We start from the raw sequence: 18,726 nt of genomic DNA, 5'->3' as shown, positions 1-18,726 counted from the left end.
ACGGTTGATGTTAAAGTTATAAATGTAAAAAAAAAAATTAAAATTTATAGTAATAATAAGTGTTAAGTACGATTTTGGTTTTATATATATCAAACATTTTTTCATCTCCAATTTTTTTTATATATAAAATCATTTTTAAGGTTTAAAATCAAATTTTAAAATTGTTATTTTTATTTAAATATTAAAATATTTTGGACCAAATTATTTATAATAAAAAAATATTTCTGCTACTGAAAATATATAAAAAAAAAGAAAAAACGATCCACAATTTGTCTCTATTTTCGTTTCCGTCGTTACTTCTGTACAGTTTTGGTTACTAAAATAATAGACGATTTTAAAATAAAATTAAATTTTATAGACGATTTTATAATAAAAAAAGAGATTTAAAATAAAAAATATTTAATTTATATCTTAAAAAATTAAAATCATACTTAACTCTAATAATAATTTTATTATAAATTTTTAAAACACATATCAACTAAAAAGTCAGGTGCAGTGAATACCATCTTAAGTGCAATATTTAGTACTAGTACTAATGTGAGGTACACGTATTGCTTTGGTGTCTATGTGAGGTGCATGTATATTTCATCCTTTTCCTGATATAATGTTGAATGTCAAAATTGGAATGAAAATAAATTGAAATGGAGTCAAATGAAAAAATTTGACAACATTAAAACATATGATCGAACTGCATCCAAAATTGACTTAAAGAAAATATATTATAAACATTACCGTCAAAAAATAAGTTATAAAATTATAGAAAAACAATTAAAAAGAAAACACTTAGTTGAAAATGAAATAAAAAGTAACATAATAACTTATAGGCAGATTGATTTGGTCAATTTTTTTTGTCAGATATACTTCATGTTTGATAAATAAAAAAAAATATAGCGTGTTTTTTTAGTTTTGAAAATTTAAAAGTATTTTAAAATCACCTACAAAAATATCTTTAAAAATTAACATGTCATTTAAAGTTGAGAAATCAAATATACTTTTGGAAGATGTTCGTGTAAGCCATTATATTTACTTAGAATATAATATTTCAACTTTTATAATCATTGAGATTTATATTAAATAATATATGTGGTTAAAATTTGGTGAATAAATAATTATAAAAAATTATAAATAAATTATAATTTAAATGACATAATTTTTTCATTTTTATTTAAAGGTCTTGAAATTAAGTCTCATTCTTAACCTAAAAAAAATATAAAAAGTCTAAAAAAAACCTGCAACAGATTTTTTTTTTCTTTTTTTTTTAGTTTGGAATGGATGAAAATGTCTAATTTACATTAGATTGTTGATGAGTCAATGACTTGTCAAGCCTTTTTTTTCTTTTTTCCAAAGCATGAGTCTTCGGCAGTTCGGCTCAACTTAGTTCCCAGTGGGTTTAACCTTTTTTTTTTTTTTTTTTTAAATTGGCCTCTTAAATACATGTATATTATATTATCATGAATATTGTGGGATTGAAAACTTATTAAAAAATCGATGAAAAATAATGTTAGAATGTTTTATTTTGTTCTTTTTTAATTTATTTAAAATATTTAATTTTGTGTAAAATTTTAAAATTTATTATTTTATATATTATTTTCATATTTCGGTAACAAAATAATAAAATATATATAAAAAATTTTGGTTATATTTTATAATTTTATGTATGAAAAATATGTAAATATTTCGCTTTTATATAAGCGAAATATACACATCTAAATCAAACAAAAAAATTAAAAAAAATGGAGTCTCATTATAAAAATTATATTTCTATGTTAAATGTAATTTTTTTTATTTTTTACTTAACCATTTCTCAAGGATTACATCAAAATGTCAAATGGCTTGAATTAATTGTTATTTGTACTTTAAGATTGAATTAATTGAATTATATTTTTTACTTCACAATCTTAGTTTTTTTTTGAGAAAATGACAAATAGATAATTGATCTTTTATCTCGAAAACAAGTAAATTTTTGAATAATTAAAAATACAAAAATATTTTTTATTTTTTAAAAAATAAGGCATTTAAGTCCTATTAGATGATTTATTTATCTTTATATATTTTGAACAAAAAAACTTAAATGTTCATGTTTTAAAAAATGAGAAATATTTTTATATTTTTAATTAATAAAAAATTTACGTGTCTTCAAACTAAAACGGACCTATTTATCTTTTTTTAATTATTTTTATTAGTCTTTAAATTTTATTCATGTTTAAAACTATTTTTAATATATATCATGTATTTAATACATGTATTTTTTTACCATATAATTTATTCATTACGAATAAGGTTCTATCTTAATTAAAGTGTGTATTTAAGATTAACAAATAAAAAAATATTCTTTTCATATATAATTTTGTTAATTTTTTTTATCTTTTGAGACCAAATTAGTAATACTTATAAGTTTTGATTAATATATTCATAATTTGCTTTTACGTATTATAATATATATCAAAGGATTTTATTTTTTTAAAAAAAGTTGTTAAATTTTTGAGTTAATTCTTAAATTCTTATAAGTTATCGAATTTAGATTAATAAAACCAGTAAGTTTAATAACTAATAATTTAAATTTAAATAAATTAAAATGAATTCGAATAGATTCCATAAATTTGCATAAATTTGTATAAATTCGATAATCCTTAAATATACTAGTTTAAATTTATTTTGATCTCTTAAGTATTAAAACATGTAATTTCAAATTAAAATTTTAAAATTAAAAATTTGACATTTATATCTAATAAATTTTAGTTTTTAATATTATACATCTGTTATTTATTCAAAGATAGATGATTAGGATAGAAAAAAAGAATTTAATAAAATAAGATAAAATTTTATTATTGTATGTTTGATTGCTTAATTCATATGAGAAAAACAAATTAAAAAAAGACTTAAAATCGTTTTATAACAAAATATTGATCTGTAAGTAAAAAGGATTTGCCTGTTTTAAATAATCTTAAAAATAAACTCGAATTAAACTCTCTAATTTAATTATCAAATTAAATAATAATTTAGCAAATATTAAAAATAAGCTAATATATTTAATACTAAACGAATAATAAATAAGTCACATTATATTTAGTATCGATTGTTCTTTTATGCATATTAATACTATAATTTATGTAAAAATATTATATATACATAAAAATTAGTTATTAAATTAATTATTATATATTTTTGTATAATATATATAATATTTAATTTATTTTTAATATATTTTATATTTTAATATATATTTTATGTGAGTAATTAATTTTTAGTATAACATATAATATAGTTAATGAGCTACCGCTTTATTAAACTTTTCAAAATATTAAATTATAACTATTTTTTATTATATTAACTTATATAATTTATTTATGATATTGTCTATATATAAACCCACCGGAAATCAACTTCCATTAAAATTGGATTTGAACACAACAATTATGGCCAAGTCATCTTTGTGAGTTGGGTTTTGTGACAAATCAATTCTACAACGGGAATTATTTTTGTCACTTCTACACTCGCTACAAGACAAATACCTATTTAACAAACATTTGGTACATGAAATATCACATTTCAGGTTTTTATACTTCTATGTTAAGATAAAGTATATTTTTTGTCTTTATAAAATTTGACAAAAATTTTAAATAATACTCTTAAGTTTTATTTTTTTAATTTTGTCCGAAAAGTTTTTAATTTACATCAAATATACTATCAATGGCTAAATTTTCAAAAAATTTAAGACTAATATAATAATAATGTATGAAAATTATGCTTGATTTGTTTGCGTTGAGGGTTGTTCTTATGAAATTATTTTTAAATTGATTTTAAATATTTTGAAAAAATAGCCGTTAGAGATATATTTGATACAAATCAAAAACTTTTAGGACAAAATTGAAACAAAATAAAATTTAAGAATATCTTTAGAACTTTTGTCAAAATTCAATTTCTAACAACAATAATAATAATTAACTTCCTAACAATAATAATTATAATTAAAAAATATTAAAAAATAAAAAAAACTGTTTTTTTTTTAAATAATAATCATTCTATTTATATTCCTAAAATCATTTTCTAACAATAATAATAATAATTTACTTCCTAAAAACAATAATTATAATTAAAAATTAAGTTTCTAACAATAATAATTATAATTATAAAATATTAAAAAAATAAAAAAAAACTTACATAATCAGAATAGTTGAGATAATGTATAATATGAAGTTTGGGACGATCAACATCTCTATCTTTGTGTTTCTTTGGCATTTTGATTTTTTTTTTCAGTATTCAAAGCAAAAAACAGTGGAGAAAGAAAAAAGGAGTGACTGCTCTTTGGTATAAAGGTGAAAGTAATTGTTCGGATGGTGGGTGTAGGTCTCTTGCATGGGTCTATGTTGAAATTAAGAACACCGTTGCGGGACACGTGTCTGGAACGTCACAACTCAGACCGTGCGTTTTTCCCTTAACAAATCGGACCGTCCAATTACCCAATCCAACCCCATTGTTGCCTCCATATTCAAATTAAAAAGCGCCTTAGAAAAAATCGATAAAAAACAAAACTAAATACCTTAAGTTATATTTACCAAAAAATACGTGTCCATATATTTTGCAGAACCAAAAACTTATTTATGCAATTTTTTATCTCAAATAAATAAAAAATATTATATATACACAAAAAATTATCTACTAAATTAATTATTATATATATTACATTATTTTTAATGTGTAATTTATATTCTAACGTATATCTATTTTTTTTATATACACGTATAGTTGCAAATAACTTTAGCATCATAGTAAAGGAATTTCATCAAATTAGTGAGTATTAAAGAATGAAAAAAAGATTGTCTTTATTTAGAAACAGTTTAAATTTTAATAAAACTTTGTACATATCAATTAAAGAAGCTTACAGCAAAGAGTAACACATAACCCCATAGCCTCTTATTCGACTCTATAGTCAAGATTTACTTGCTTCCTTACTAAACTCAACTGTCATTAGAAGTTAATACATGGAATGAACCGGCAGATGTGTTGGAACAACACACAAAACAGTGTGTTTAGTTATCTACACATTGAAATTATTGACAAACCTGGATCCCACAAATAATAGTGGCTCCAGGGGAAAAAAACTAAACAAATATCTCAGTGATTTTTCCATTTGCAATCAAATTGGGTTAAGACTTGAGATGAAGGGTATACAATACAAAACTCACTGGTGGTGACTGGGGTTGGTATAAATATGGAGGGTGTAAACCATATATACATAAGAAAAAAAAAAACTGCCCACTACCAAAATTGGATGATGATGACCCATTGAACCTTCTGATACCACAAGATTAATTGAAGAAAAAATACTGGGAAAAAGGTCCTGTTCCTTTCAACCCCATTTCTGTTCAAAACTTCACTTCTGAAATTTTCTCACCAATTATGCAATTGAGAGGTAATACTTTTCTCGACGGGATGGTACTGCGTGTAAAGGTGTCTCTTGGCTTTATTGGAGCCAGGCTGCTCGAGCCACTTGTCATATAAGCCTCTTACGATGGGGTTATCGAATGGTTCTGCTACACAAACCTAGCATATACAGAAATTGAGTCATTCACTGATTCAGAAATGTTGTAAGGAGAAAAATGCAGAAAAAACTTAAATTTCAATGCCCCACAATTATATCATTCATGAAAACTAACAGCAAGTTTGCAACAGTTCTTACATTTTCCATGTAAATAGTTTCCAACAACTGGCTCAATTCTTTGGGAGATTGCCCTTTCTTTGGTTTAATTTGACCTCCGCCATTCAAGCAACCTGCTTAAAATCAGTAGCATGTTAAATCAACATATAAATAAAAGGCTCCATCAAAAAACATTTGAGATGGAAAGGGAAAATGCAATACCTGAAGGGCATGCCATGATCTCCAGGAAATGATAGTCACATTTACCAGTTTTAACTTTTCTGACAACATTTTGCAGGTTCCGGAAACCATAACAGAGAGCAAATCTCAACACTGTTTTCCCCTCCACCTGCATAGACATTAGAAAACAATTTATATCACTATATGAAGATAATGATATATATTCCATAAATTGTTATTATGCATGAATATGCAATATCTTAAATACTTTGACAACCTTCATATACTCAAGCATAAACAAAATAAGCCATATAAATATTTTCACAAGAACTTGCCTCAAGTGTAACTTCCTGAAAATCTGAATTCCGTATATTTCTAAAGTTCAGAGGGCCATCAATCTGTCTTCCAAAAAAAGTTCTAGCGGCATATCGGAAAATTGTTTCTGCATAACCTCCAGAGCTTCCACGGACCCCATAAAGGTAACCTTCTTCATTAATATTTGTCAACCTGCAAGAAAGTGCATCACATCTAAACTATTTCACAAACACAAGAAACTAAAAGATAGAGGCAGTTTTTAGTTTCTTACGGTCTATCCAAAGGAGATTCTTCTAAGCTTTGAAAATCAACTTCTTTTAACTGCAAAATAGAAACAGAGCAGAAAATTATTCACAAATCATTAGATAGAAGTGAATGAATTCACAAAACTGATGAGATGCATGGAGAATACTAACCTGAATCAATTCCAAAACTTCTCCTGTTGTGAGTACCGAATCAACCTCTGTCATTGTGTTATCCTCATTCCCACTCCCTTCATCATGGGACTCCGGTTGGAAAACAAAGTCATCCCTAGCAGCCTCAAGCTTTTTATCATAACAAGGCATAACAGTGACGTGGTAAATTTCTTCAGGCCTGTTAAAAAATTTCCAAGCATTTCACTACATAGATAACTGGAAAAGTTGGCTTCTTTTTCAGCATGAGAAAAAAATTAAGACATCATATATTATCATAAAAATAACAGAGGACATTTTCAGTTTTCATCAGTAGAAACTTTATTATGTTGAGTGAACACCCTACCTAAGCCCCATATCTTGGCATAAATAGTGTTTTATGATGGCTCCAATTGTTTGTTGTGGACTCTTTACTTTTGAAATATTTGGTAAAACAAACGACCCAAGTTGCTTCTCTGCATAGCATATCCAACCTGAAAACATATGTTCACATCACAGCAATCAGTTAGCATTTCTCCCTCCTACTTGAATCCTCACTAAAACCTATTCTAAATACTTTGAAAGTAAAATTTTCAGTTCCCCCTTCCTTATCTCAAACTCCAAATGCAATACCATAAAGCCACTAGTAACTAAAGAAAGAAGCCATTTTTCATTTTTTCTTTTGTGATCAAGACACAGAAAATTTACAGAATTAATAACTTAAGATCCCAGTTAAAGTTCCTATTTCCAAATTCAGTACCAAAAACAATTGCAAATCCAATATTTCTTCAATTCTTCTCCAGGTAATATTAAATATAAGCCAAGTACTTTCACAAATCACAATATCGTTTTGTCCAGCATCCAGGTCTACGTGCTTGAGACAGTTTTGCATTTGGTCGAGATAAGAAAAAGGAATGTTTTTTATCATATAGTTTTCAGTAAGAGTCTATTACATAAGGTACTTTGTTTAGCTTATAGGAACTGCTCTCAAACTTTTAGTCTTTTCACAAATATTTATATAATTCTTAGAAGTTTGTATTGGTCTCGTTTAATTAGATTAAACAACCAGGCCTTAAATGTAGCTGTTACCAAAACTAATAGAGAGTTAAATTTATATACCTGGGCATGCAGAAGCAATCATAGGTAGGCTCGACTTATTCTTCTCATCATCAGACAGTTGACTCTGTTTGTACCTTGACATGAACTCCATACAAGATTCAATAAGGGTTAAATCTCTACTGCAACTTGTATCAAAAACTGCCTTCACTCCCAATGATTTGAAAAATCTTGTCAGCTTCTTGAAAACCTGTAATAGCAAATATTTCACATTTAAACCATGAGTAAAAGAATAAGAGAAAAGCAGTCTGGTACAAAGATAAACCAAACAAGCTAGAATTCAAAATGGTTGTCTAAATAATAGCATAGCCACATAATTCATAGACTTCAATTCATAGACTAAAAGCAAATATCTAAAGCATCACCTGAAGGGGAGAAATGCCAAAATGAGCTGCAAGAGAGGCCCTTGACTGGGGAGAAACCGACATAATCACTGCTTTTCCTTTATTAATATTAGACAAGAACTCATCCAAACTTTGTTTCTCCAGCATAACTGTCTCCGCAGATGTAACACAGCCACTGTATTGTCAGAAAAACTCATTATGTAAGCCATATTGGCCTTATTAACCATCCCATAAACATAGGGGAATATGTTATTTTTTTTAATGCTAAAAAATAACCACACGTATGACCTATTGACATTAGGTATCTTGGATGGTCAGTCATAAAACTTTCCCTTGGTGTAACCCAGATTCTCATGTTTGGCCTTCAGAACCTTCAGGATATTTCCCCATAAGTCTATTTTAGAATGCTAATATCTAATCCTTCTATATAAATTTCAGCTTTAATGAATTCTTTATGGAAGATCGAAGACTTCTTTATGGTGCTAAGGGTTTTGTTTGGATAATAAATAAATTGCTTAGGCATTGTGGAATTCTGATCATTGGATTTTTAAGAATGTTCTGATTCTCAGACTTGCAATTTTCGACTTATTAGAGAATTTGGAAAGAGTTGCTTTTGATATAAAGAACAACTTGGATTAGTGTCTTAGAAGTAATTTCTAAAATAGTTTCATCCAATACACCCTTTATTGCATTCTGTTCTAAGAGCCAAAACGAATAAATGCTTTAACATAAATCCAAATACCAACTCTCAAGCTATATTATAAGATTAAGACTCCTAAGCATGAACTGTACGGTTATATCTCCAACAACAAACTACTATGTCTTTGTATATCAGTTCTCTCATAATTCATAGAATGTTTTCATCTTGATGCAAAGTGAACTGATAATTCCATAATCCCGTAGTCCGAAATCCCAATACAGCCCTATCACAATCATAATATTACTGACAGAACAAAAATGTCATGAAAGGTCTAAATTCAATCATCAACTACTGTACTTTTCATTGTTTTCCTAGTGAAAGTTCGCTAGATGTCCAAGGTCATGGGAAAAAAAGTAATAATAATCCTAAAAAAAAATCACTTCACACTCGCTGAATGTTAAGAGAGGACAAACCTGCATGCCAAACAATCCTTTAGAGAAATCTTAACAGGCTCTGACTGAACTTGCTTGTTTCTGCCAACTGAAACCTACAGTCACACCAATAACGAAAATTATATATGAATAAAGACCCAAAAGAAAAAAACAATGAAAGTTTCAGCTGAATATGAAAAAGAGCTTTTTTTTAAACAAAAGAACACTTATTTTCTTTCTATAACAAGAAAAGGATTGAAAAGTGAGTTGCGGAAGTTACCTCGGAATCGGGCTTGTTGGCGTTTGCTTTCAAGCCCTTGAGCGATACTATGCATGCCTGAGACGGCGCTATGAAATCGTTGAGGTCCCCAATCCGAAGCACCGCCGAGAATTTTTCCGACATGATCAACAATTTGTAGTTGGGGAAGCTGAAAAAGAGAGGTCAGGTGGCGGTACGCGGTAAGTTGATTGATGATAAGGAGGTAGAGGGTGTCTGTAAATGATGAAAAGTTAGGGTTTTGGGAGGGAAACAAATATTGGGACGCGCCCAGAAAGTTGGAGAGGGATCTAAGTTAGGTCGGTCAAATGAAGAAGAGGGAGAGAAGTGAAGATGATCGATTCAGTATTCATTTGTTTCGTCGAATAAAATGTCAAATCCCTTCTCGAAAAGTTCACTCGTTTTGTAAATTGATCACCAAATTTTTTTAATTAAATTTATTCTTTAAGAATTTAGAAAGTTAGGAATTAAAATTTATTCAACAACTAAATTTTTTTTATTTTAAAATCATTAAAAATGAATGATTTGAATTATTCTAAAAATTTTAATTCCTATTTTTTTATTTATATATTAGAATAAAAAGAGTCTAATTTCCAAATCTATTTACACACTCTATAAACTTAAATTCTATTCTATTAATAATTTAATATATTAGAAATAATTTTTTTTAAAAAAATAGAATTTTTTTTCTCATATTAAATGATTTCTAAAGATTTTAAATCTTTTCATTACTTTAGTTAAATGTTTGTTGATAACATGATATGACATATTAAAGAGTAATATTATATATCTAAATTTTTTTATGAACTAAATCTAATTTATTTAAATAATAAAACTTAAAATAACACTAATTATACTGATTTATTATTAGATCAATTTAGTTAAATTTAATTAATAAAAAGACTTAAATATATAATATTATTCTATATTAAATAACACCTCAGTATATATATATATATATATATATATATATATAACATTTTTAATTAACAGCTAATATAATAAATTTATAAAATTATAAAATCAATCACAAATTAAAAATTTCTTTAATTTAAAATTAACTTAATTTAATTGCATAAATTTATTATGCTAGTACTTAATAGCTAATCATCAAGTATGTATTGTAGTTTGGTTTTATCTAGCGTGTTATATAAGTGAATTTTGACATTGTTAGCAACATAAATAACAGAATGACTAATATAAAATTTTAGAAAGACATATATTTTATTAAAAAATATTTCGAAGACCATTTTAAAAAATAAATGATTTTTTAAAAACGAATATAACTATTTTTCTGTTTGTTTATTGTTTAATTGTGTATTGAGCAACAATAATATGTTTAAGAAAAATGATTAGGAGTTTTGAATATAAATAAGCTCGAAAAAAATTTAAATTTTTTATGTATTTAATATATAAAAAATAAAAAAATTAATAATTTTTAATAAAATATTTTATTATATTATTAAAATATATCTTTAAGACATGTATTAGTAAGATCCAAAATAATATGTAATAGACAACAATAATTATTAATTAGGAGTTCTAATTTATTTTTTAATTATCTTTTTTATTTTTTGAAAAAAATTTTATATATAAACAAAATTTTTTTTCAGTATTACGAGGACGAATTAAAACTCCTAATTGTGATTTTACATTTAATTATTCTTGGTGAAAAGAGAAAAAAGAAAAAAAACATTATGTAATTATTTAAGATCAAATTTTACTTTTGAATTAAGTTATTTTTCTAAAAAACTTCTCTAACTTAATTCATGAAATAGAATCCTAATCCCAAATAAGAATAATATTATATATTTGTATAATTCTTTAACGGCTTTTATTTTTATTTTTAGTGTTAAAATAATTGATAAAAAATAAGAGAAATAAATAATTCTTTTATACAATAAAAAATATAAAATAGAAATTGTACAAATGAAATTATCTCGACCACCGAAAAGATTTTGAAAAAAAATCAAATAAGAGAACATAAGATAAGTAGATACCACATCCAATTCAAAACTTTAAAATGTCAAATTAATGGGTCTCTTATTTTATAAATTTTTTACCATTGGTTATCAAAATCGAACTGATAATTGACCCGGTCATATGACTAGATCACTAAATCACTGATTCAACCGGTGAGTCACTGATTTTTCCGGTTGACTCAGTCATAATTAAATAAAAATATAAAATTATAAAAAAAATAAAATCAAAAGTTAAAATACATATCTTTACAAACATATACTAATAATAATCAAGTATCAACTCACGTAACTAACTATATAAACATATATAATAAACTAGTCACTAATATAAAATACTTTCTCAATTTAAATTAAAAAAAAAAAGCAAAACATAACACACTCAGTAAATTAATGATTAACAAACTAATCAAAAACATAAATGCAACTAATTTATAAATCAATCCATCAAATATCCATTATACAAATAGTCCAATATTGCCTATGTAATTGTCAATATTCAATATTAAATCAACTCTTCTTATTACAATTAAAGGCTAAGACTAAGACAATGAGTCTCTACACAGAAACTATCTATTCTTACAGTAATAAATTCATCTTGGTGACCATTTTCAACAACAAATTCAACTCACCGATGATTTTCAGCAACAAAAAATAAATATAATTCAAAAGATGATTTACAGCAACAAATTAAACTCAACAGCAACAATAAATTTAGCTCAATACAGCAATAATTCAACTCAATACAACAATAAATTTGACTCAATACAGCAACAAAAGATGGTTCAGTAATGATTTACAACAACAAATTGACAGGGACAAAGGAAAAGGAAAAATTGAAAAAGATAGAAGAGGGGAATGCAGGGACAAAAGAAATAAAAGAATTACAACAATAAAAGATTTAGTTAAGTGATATTCAGCAACAAATTCAACTTAGAGCAACAATTTAAAAGCAATAAAGATAGGTATTCTATCATACTCATCTGTCACAATAAAATGCTTCATCAATTCAACATGTTTTCCAGCAACGAAAAAATTTGCTGAGCAATATATTCAGCAACAAATTCAGCTCATTGATAATTTTCAACAACAAATCAACTATGATAATTTTCAGCAACAAAATCTTTACCTACAAATATGATTTACAGCAACAAAAAAAATTAACTAAATCATTATTCCAGCAACAAATTCAACTTTCAGCAACAAATTCAAGGTGTAGTGATGATATACAGCAATTAAAATTGAAAAAGAAATAACAGGGCCGAAGGAAGCTCACCTCAGCACCTGCCACGGACCAACTGACGGCGAAGGAAGGAAGCTGACCAACTGAACTGGCGGCAGAAGCAAGAAGACGACAACGACCACCACCCGAGGGACCAGATACTAGTTCCGTCTGGTTCTGCCGCCGTCGAAGCGAGCGCAGAACGGCGGCGACTGAGCTTGAGACGGTGAGGACACAGCGCGACGAGCTTGAGTCTGAAACGGTGACTGCCAGAGAAGTGAGACACCAGAGACAAGAGTGGCGTGAGAGAGGTGAGAAAGCTTGAGGGAGAGAGTGGCGCGAAAGAGACCCTAGAGAAGAGAGACGTTGAGGCTTGGTCGTGAGTGATCACGGCACTGCAGAATTAGGCAAGGTTCTGAGAACCGGACCGGTCATCGAACCGCTCTAGCTACTGGTTCACTGATTTATTGGTCCAACCGGTCTAACCGTGGTTCAACCGGAAAAACCGTTTTAAAATAAAATAATAAATAAATTATAAATAAACATCCTAAAATATAACGTCCCATTTTTTGTCTCATACAATACTGTCATTCAGACAACATAATCATTGAATACAATGCAAAGGTACTTATTCATTGAGATCTCACATCATACGAACAACTTTCATGACTTAAGTTTGCACATTTTCAACAAACAATTGTAACCAGTGTTATTTTTTCTTTTACAATGATATGTACAAATCATGTATAGTACAAAACTACAAACTAACTGGAAATAGATATGAGCTTAGATGCATGATTATATAGTGTAGTGAGGTGAGTTTTTGTCTCTGTTGTTAACATGAGATTATACAATGCTCCCCCTGTGAATTTGTCTCTAAGAAACATTGTAATATTCATGAATTCGCAAAATGTTTACTCTAGGGAACCAGAGAGCATACATACTGGACTAGGCAAGCAATGCTTAACTACATTGAATAAATTTGCATGGCCTTGACATGACTTTGACTAATAACACATACAAATATGCATTGAAAAAGTACAAAATTTCAATAAACATTACTAAACAGAGGCAAGAAAGAACAATCATCATTCAGCAACAAACATTACAAACAGCAACAAGTAATCACACTGTTACCGAATTCAAAAAGAATGAAAACCAGATAACCCCAATCATAAACACCATTACCAAATTAAATAAGAAATCAACCAAAAATCACCTTGCAAATCAAAAACTCAATCTCTTGAACTCAATAATTACATCAGTTATCCAACAAAATAATTGCATCACAGTTATCATAAACTGATTTCAAAGCCTAGAAGTAGAGTGAAATTAAAAACATGAAGCATATAATAAATCAAAAGATCACCAATTACAAATTTTTTAATAAGAACAGAAGTTAAGAACAATGAAAAATGAAAAAAGATTCAACAGTTTTCAACCCAATTTTAATAAAGCTCATCACAATGATTAACAACAACAAAAAGTACTGAAGAAACAGTGAAAAGATTCAACCGTTTTCAACCCAATCAACCAAGCACTGACTGAGTATTCTGTTCTGATTCTGTGACTGAGAAGCAACAAATTCAAGTTACAGCAACAAATTTAACAAATCCAAGTAAAGTCCCAATTTACAGCAACATTTAGATTAGCAACAAGGCAAATTTGATTAGCAATTCAGCAACATGCAAAAATACAGGGAGAAGAAAAATCTGAAAAAGAGAGGGAAGCGATGGTGCAGGGACTCACCAACGGTCGACGGCGAGTCGGCGACCACCCCACGGAAGGCGACGAAGCAAGAGACACCCCCACGAGCTGCTTCTGCCGCCGGCGACGAGACAGACGAACCACGAGATGCCAGTGACTGAGACGAGACTCGAGTGAGACTGGGAGGCAGAATCGAGCAGAGACAACCACGGACAACGAGCAGCAACCTACACGCACAGCTCGAGCACTCACTGGCGAAGGGAGGCGCGAGCAGCCGAGCACAGAGGAGAACGGCGAGATGCGAGCACCCGACGTGGAGGATCCGGCGAGAGGCCCGAGAGAACGAAGACGGAAGTTCTTGAGTGCGACAGACGGCGGCAGCAGTCTCTCACTCCGACAGACGGGGACAACTATTGGTGGAGGCTAGTGTTTGCTTTCATTGGGGGAGGCTAGGGCAATTTGCTCTTTGCCTGAAGGAAGGAGTTGAAGAAGGGGGGAATTGGGGATAAGGATAACGCGTGGATTTTTCCCTTTCAAGGATGGAATCGACGTCGTTTTCAGTAAACCGTCCGGGTTCCGGTCCGGTCCGACCTGTCGGTAACCGGCCGGTTCAGTGGTTTTTAATTTTGCGGTTTTATATACTGAACCGGACCATTTTTTTTATTGGTTCCCGATTGAACCGGTTCGACCAGTCAGTCCAGTCCGATTTTCAGAACATTGGAATTAGGACATTTGGGGTGGGAGGTTGGCTTCGAAACGACGTCGTTTCCATTTTTATCCCCCCAAAAGAAAATTAAACATGATCCGGTCCGGGTCTGAAACATAAGCGGTCCAATGAGTGGCTTTGGCCTGACCAAGTAACCGGGTGAGCAGGTTTTTTGTCAAACCGACCAAATCGAACTGAATTTGAAAACTATATTTTTTACTTTTTCTTACCATTTTTTTAAGGTAAGACTAATTTTTACACTGTTTACACTTGCTATTTAGTTATTTAATAAATTTCTTGCTTAAAACTTTCTTGAAAATTTGAAATGAGACAGAAAATTTTAAACAAGATTTTGTGTGCTAAGCATCATTCGCTAGCTCATCCGGATTTAGATACCCACAAATTATATGCCATATCATTTACAAATTGTGCACATTAATAACATTCACCACAAAATTTGGCTTTCTTACTTTCTTCTTTCCTTTGATTAAGATTTTTTTTTTCTCTAAAATCCTTTAATTTATTAATAATCTGGCAAAACAATAAAAGTGAAAGAAAAGAAAGTAGAAAGCAAATAAGAACTTTTAGTGTTAAAAAGTGAAGATTGGCATGAGTAGCTATGTATTGATCATAGACATATATGCTCCATTGATATTTTAGAACGAAATATCAAAATTACTTAAACTAGCATCTATCACATATATTCTAATTCAGAATCATGTCTCTTGATTATTAACCTTCCACGCACATAACAAAGAAGTGAACAACCTTCAACTTAAATGGCATAAATAATTAAGCCCTTGACCAGTAAAATATCCTTTCATATTATCAAATAACAACATCATTCACCACAACTAGATCCATACATATACACAAAAAGAAGAATGTTACATGCACTACGATTGTGTACATCTCTTTTGTACATTTTTAATCTTTTGATATTATACCAAAAAATGAAAAATATACAAAGAGGTGTACACAAAAGAAAAAGAAAAACAATTTTCTTTCCTAAATTACATAAATAACTGTTGTAATGGTCCAAAAGAGAGGTAGCTAGCTAGGTTACTTCTTAGTTGCAAAGTGATGCATTATTATTACCAAGCAGCAGATTTGGTTTTGTTAGGACCATACAAACGGAAGAGAGTGAAAGAAGAAATGCAAGAGAGGAGCACCATGCTGATGCAAGCTACAACAGCACTAGCCACTCCTTCTCCAACTTGGTTACAGAATTTCTCATACATGTTGCATACTTTCATCCATTGCAGTTCTTGCTGCCCCTCCTTTGCAAACACTGCTGATTGCCCTGCACCCGCCACTGCTGAAACTGTTACATATGCCATTATCTGCATACATACCCAAAATATATTAATTTCTAGTAATATCAATGTGTGTAAAGTGTATTAAACTACTCTTTCACCCAGAATACATAAATTCAATTACAATTTTAGTCTTTATTATCTTATCTTTAGTTGTTCTTATCTTATCTTTATTTGTTTTTATCTTTTATAAGACAATGCTCTATATATATTTAGTTTTACCCTCATAGTTTACAATAACATTACAATACAATTCAATCAATCAACAATCAATAAAAGTTCTTTTCTTTGCTTTCCCTATTCTTTCACAATTTTATCAAAGTGTAAACATATTTATTCATTCACTTTTTTATCTATTAAATGTGTGTAAAAATAATTGAGATGGTAAATTTCTTATAATTGGTAACACTGTATGGGGACCTATTCTTTGGGAATTGGGAATGATGTATTTAGAAGAGAGAAAAATATTTGTACAATAAAAGTCTATACAAGTTGTGGGGCAGGGCACATCTACCATACCCATGAAATGTAATTGCTTTGGAAATTCCCAACCACATATTAAAAATCTAAACAATCAGAAGGCATTTGTGACATACCAAACCTTGAGGTTAAGTATATCTTATGTTATGATATATGGTACCTAAAACCAAAGTGGTCCCTCAATGGGCCATACATTAATATTTCATGATTGATATTCAAACACCTCAATTTTGTGGGTCATCATTACCTCTTACATTTCACTATGTATTTTTCTGATATGTTATCCTAACTCCTTTCAAATTAATAATTTTTTTATTTGTAAAGATTAAATCAAACTTCTTCTAAAACATTAAGTGTGAAAACTGAAAAATTGAAAGGTTAAGAGAAACAGAGTCTCTTGTCTATGATATTTTCCAAACTGACCCTACTCTCTTTGAGTCTCCATAGCATATTAAATCAGATCATATTTCTTGTATTGGAAGTCAATAAGAAAAGTCAATCAAATAATTCACACTATGTCCTATGACAGTTTTGCCTAATTAATTTCACATGGGTTCACCACCTCATTTCATAATTCATACACCAAGTTGATGTGCAGAGCAAACAAATAAAACTTCCTTTTTAAATTAAGCCTATCAAACTTGAAAGTTTACCTAAACTTGTGGAACCTAGAAAACTTAAAATTATAAAACAAAAAAAAATATATTGTCACTCATGTTATATCACTATGGACATAATGACAAATTACTTTTTTATTATGCCTTTGCATGAATTTATAAAAAAATAAGTGATATTAATCAACATGGCAACAAAATGCTTGAGGAAAAAGCAAGATGTTGATGCAAGAATCTTGATAATCTTGTGTTTTAAGACAACAAAAAAACAAAATAGGATGTGATCTTTCAAATATAAAAGGGTACCTGATCAGCAGAAAAAATGGCCCAAGCTAAGGGCTTGTTGAAGAGAACACTTCCCCTAACCAAACTCACAACACAACGCAGTCCTTGAATCAAAGAGTATCCAGCAGCCAAACCATTAGCAACTACCAAAAATCTGCAAAGTTTTTTAATCCATCAAAAACTAATGAATTAGGACAACAAAACATGCAACACTTTTATTGCTAGAAATTAACATAAGAACATAGATTAATAGATACTTACACCAAAGCCTTAACATCAGTGAATTTAGCTTCCTTCTCAAAAGAGAAAAACACCTTCACTTGTGAATCAGTTCCAATAAGAACAACTGCAACAACTCCAAGACCAAGAATCATAAACCTTAACACCAACTCAGCTATCTTGATCCTCTTATCCAACAATTTCAGGTTTGTGCTATGGTACACTGGAACTGTTCCAGGACTAACACCTACACCCAAATAACTCATTTTCTCTAGACACTAACAATGCAAAAGAAAACAATGGAGATGAACACCAACCACTAAATTCTTCACCACTTAAATAGACACAGGTTTCAATTATACATTTAAGTTTTTGTAAGATAGTACTAATGGTGTGTGGAGCTTAGATTGTGCCAAGTGGTCAAAGTTTGAGGGTGTGAGGACTGAGAATAGTGAACTGGTACAAATGACAAAGGCACTTCATATTCACACACATAAGGGGTCATTAAATAGGGTCTGGTTTTGCATTTAAGGGAATGGTAAATGAAAAGAAAGAAAGAAGGAAGAAAATGTGGTTTTTAGTGCTCCTTTATGTTTATGGTGTCTAGAAAGAAGTAACATTTTTCATGTCCCAAGAAAAAAATATCTCTGATCATTGAAGGGACAGTGTGGTGTGGTAAGTGGTAACAATTTATAGACCATACCAATTAGTACAAGGCAAAACAATACAACTTGCCTTGTTTTTAGCTTTTTACCATTTCTTTTGGAGCTTGGGAAATAGAGATGGGTTATCCAAAACAATTTGCATTATGGGCTTAGCTAAGAATAACAAAATTGGTATAAAAAAAAATAGCTAACATGTATCT

The 18,726-nt window shown here is 29.2% G+C and overlaps 2 protein-coding genes across 5 annotated transcripts; both read right to left on the bottom strand.

Moving 5' to 3' along the window:
• Window positions 1–4,837: 4,837 nt before the first annotated feature.
• On the bottom strand, window positions 4,838–14,730 carry LOC130974010 (protein NAR1). 4 transcript variants are annotated; one of them, XM_057898717.1, is made up of 13 exons: window positions 14,284–14,730; window positions 12,589–13,015; window positions 9,337–9,549; window positions 9,099–9,172; window positions 8,007–8,160; window positions 7,645–7,831; window positions 6,893–7,019; window positions 6,550–6,727; window positions 6,405–6,454; window positions 6,154–6,325; window positions 5,861–5,987; window positions 5,681–5,772; window positions 4,838–5,544 (listed from the first exon to the last, which is right to left on the bottom strand). In XM_057898717.1, the coding sequence occupies exons 3-13, from the start codon at window positions 9,457–9,459 to the stop codon at window positions 5,392–5,394; spliced, it is 1,437 nt and encodes a 478-aa protein (XP_057754700.1). In that variant the 5' UTR covers window positions 9,460–9,549; window positions 12,589–13,015; window positions 14,284–14,730; the 3' UTR covers window positions 4,838–5,391. The 4 variants fall into 4 exon arrangements, with proteins under 4 accessions (XP_057754700.1, XP_057754699.1, XP_057754701.1 ...); XM_057898716.1 differs by having other exon boundaries at window positions 9,337–9,484; XM_057898718.1 differs by having other exon boundaries at window positions 9,337–9,484; window positions 12,589–12,929.
• Window positions 14,731–15,755: 1,025 nt separating this feature from the next.
• On the bottom strand, window positions 15,756–18,503 carry LOC130976869 (CASP-like protein 2B1). Its single transcript, XM_057901816.1, has 3 exons — window positions 17,904–18,503; window positions 17,664–17,796; window positions 15,756–16,290 (listed from the first exon to the last, which is right to left on the bottom strand). Exons 1-3 carry the CDS (start codon window positions 18,125–18,127, stop codon window positions 16,042–16,044), a joined length of 606 nt encoding a protein of 201 aa, XP_057757799.1. The 5' UTR covers window positions 18,128–18,503; the 3' UTR covers window positions 15,756–16,041.
• Between the last annotated feature and the right edge of the window lie 223 nt (window positions 18,504–18,726).

This window comes from Arachis stenosperma, chromosome 4 (assembly GCF_014773155.1).
Source record: "Arachis stenosperma cultivar V10309 chromosome 4, arast.V10309.gnm1.PFL2, whole genome shotgun sequence".
NCBI lineage: Eukaryota > Viridiplantae > Streptophyta > Magnoliopsida > Fabales > Fabaceae > Arachis > Arachis stenosperma.
The sequence above is the reverse complement of the archived record's forward strand: the minus strand, read 5'-3'. Positions and strand labels throughout refer to the sequence as shown.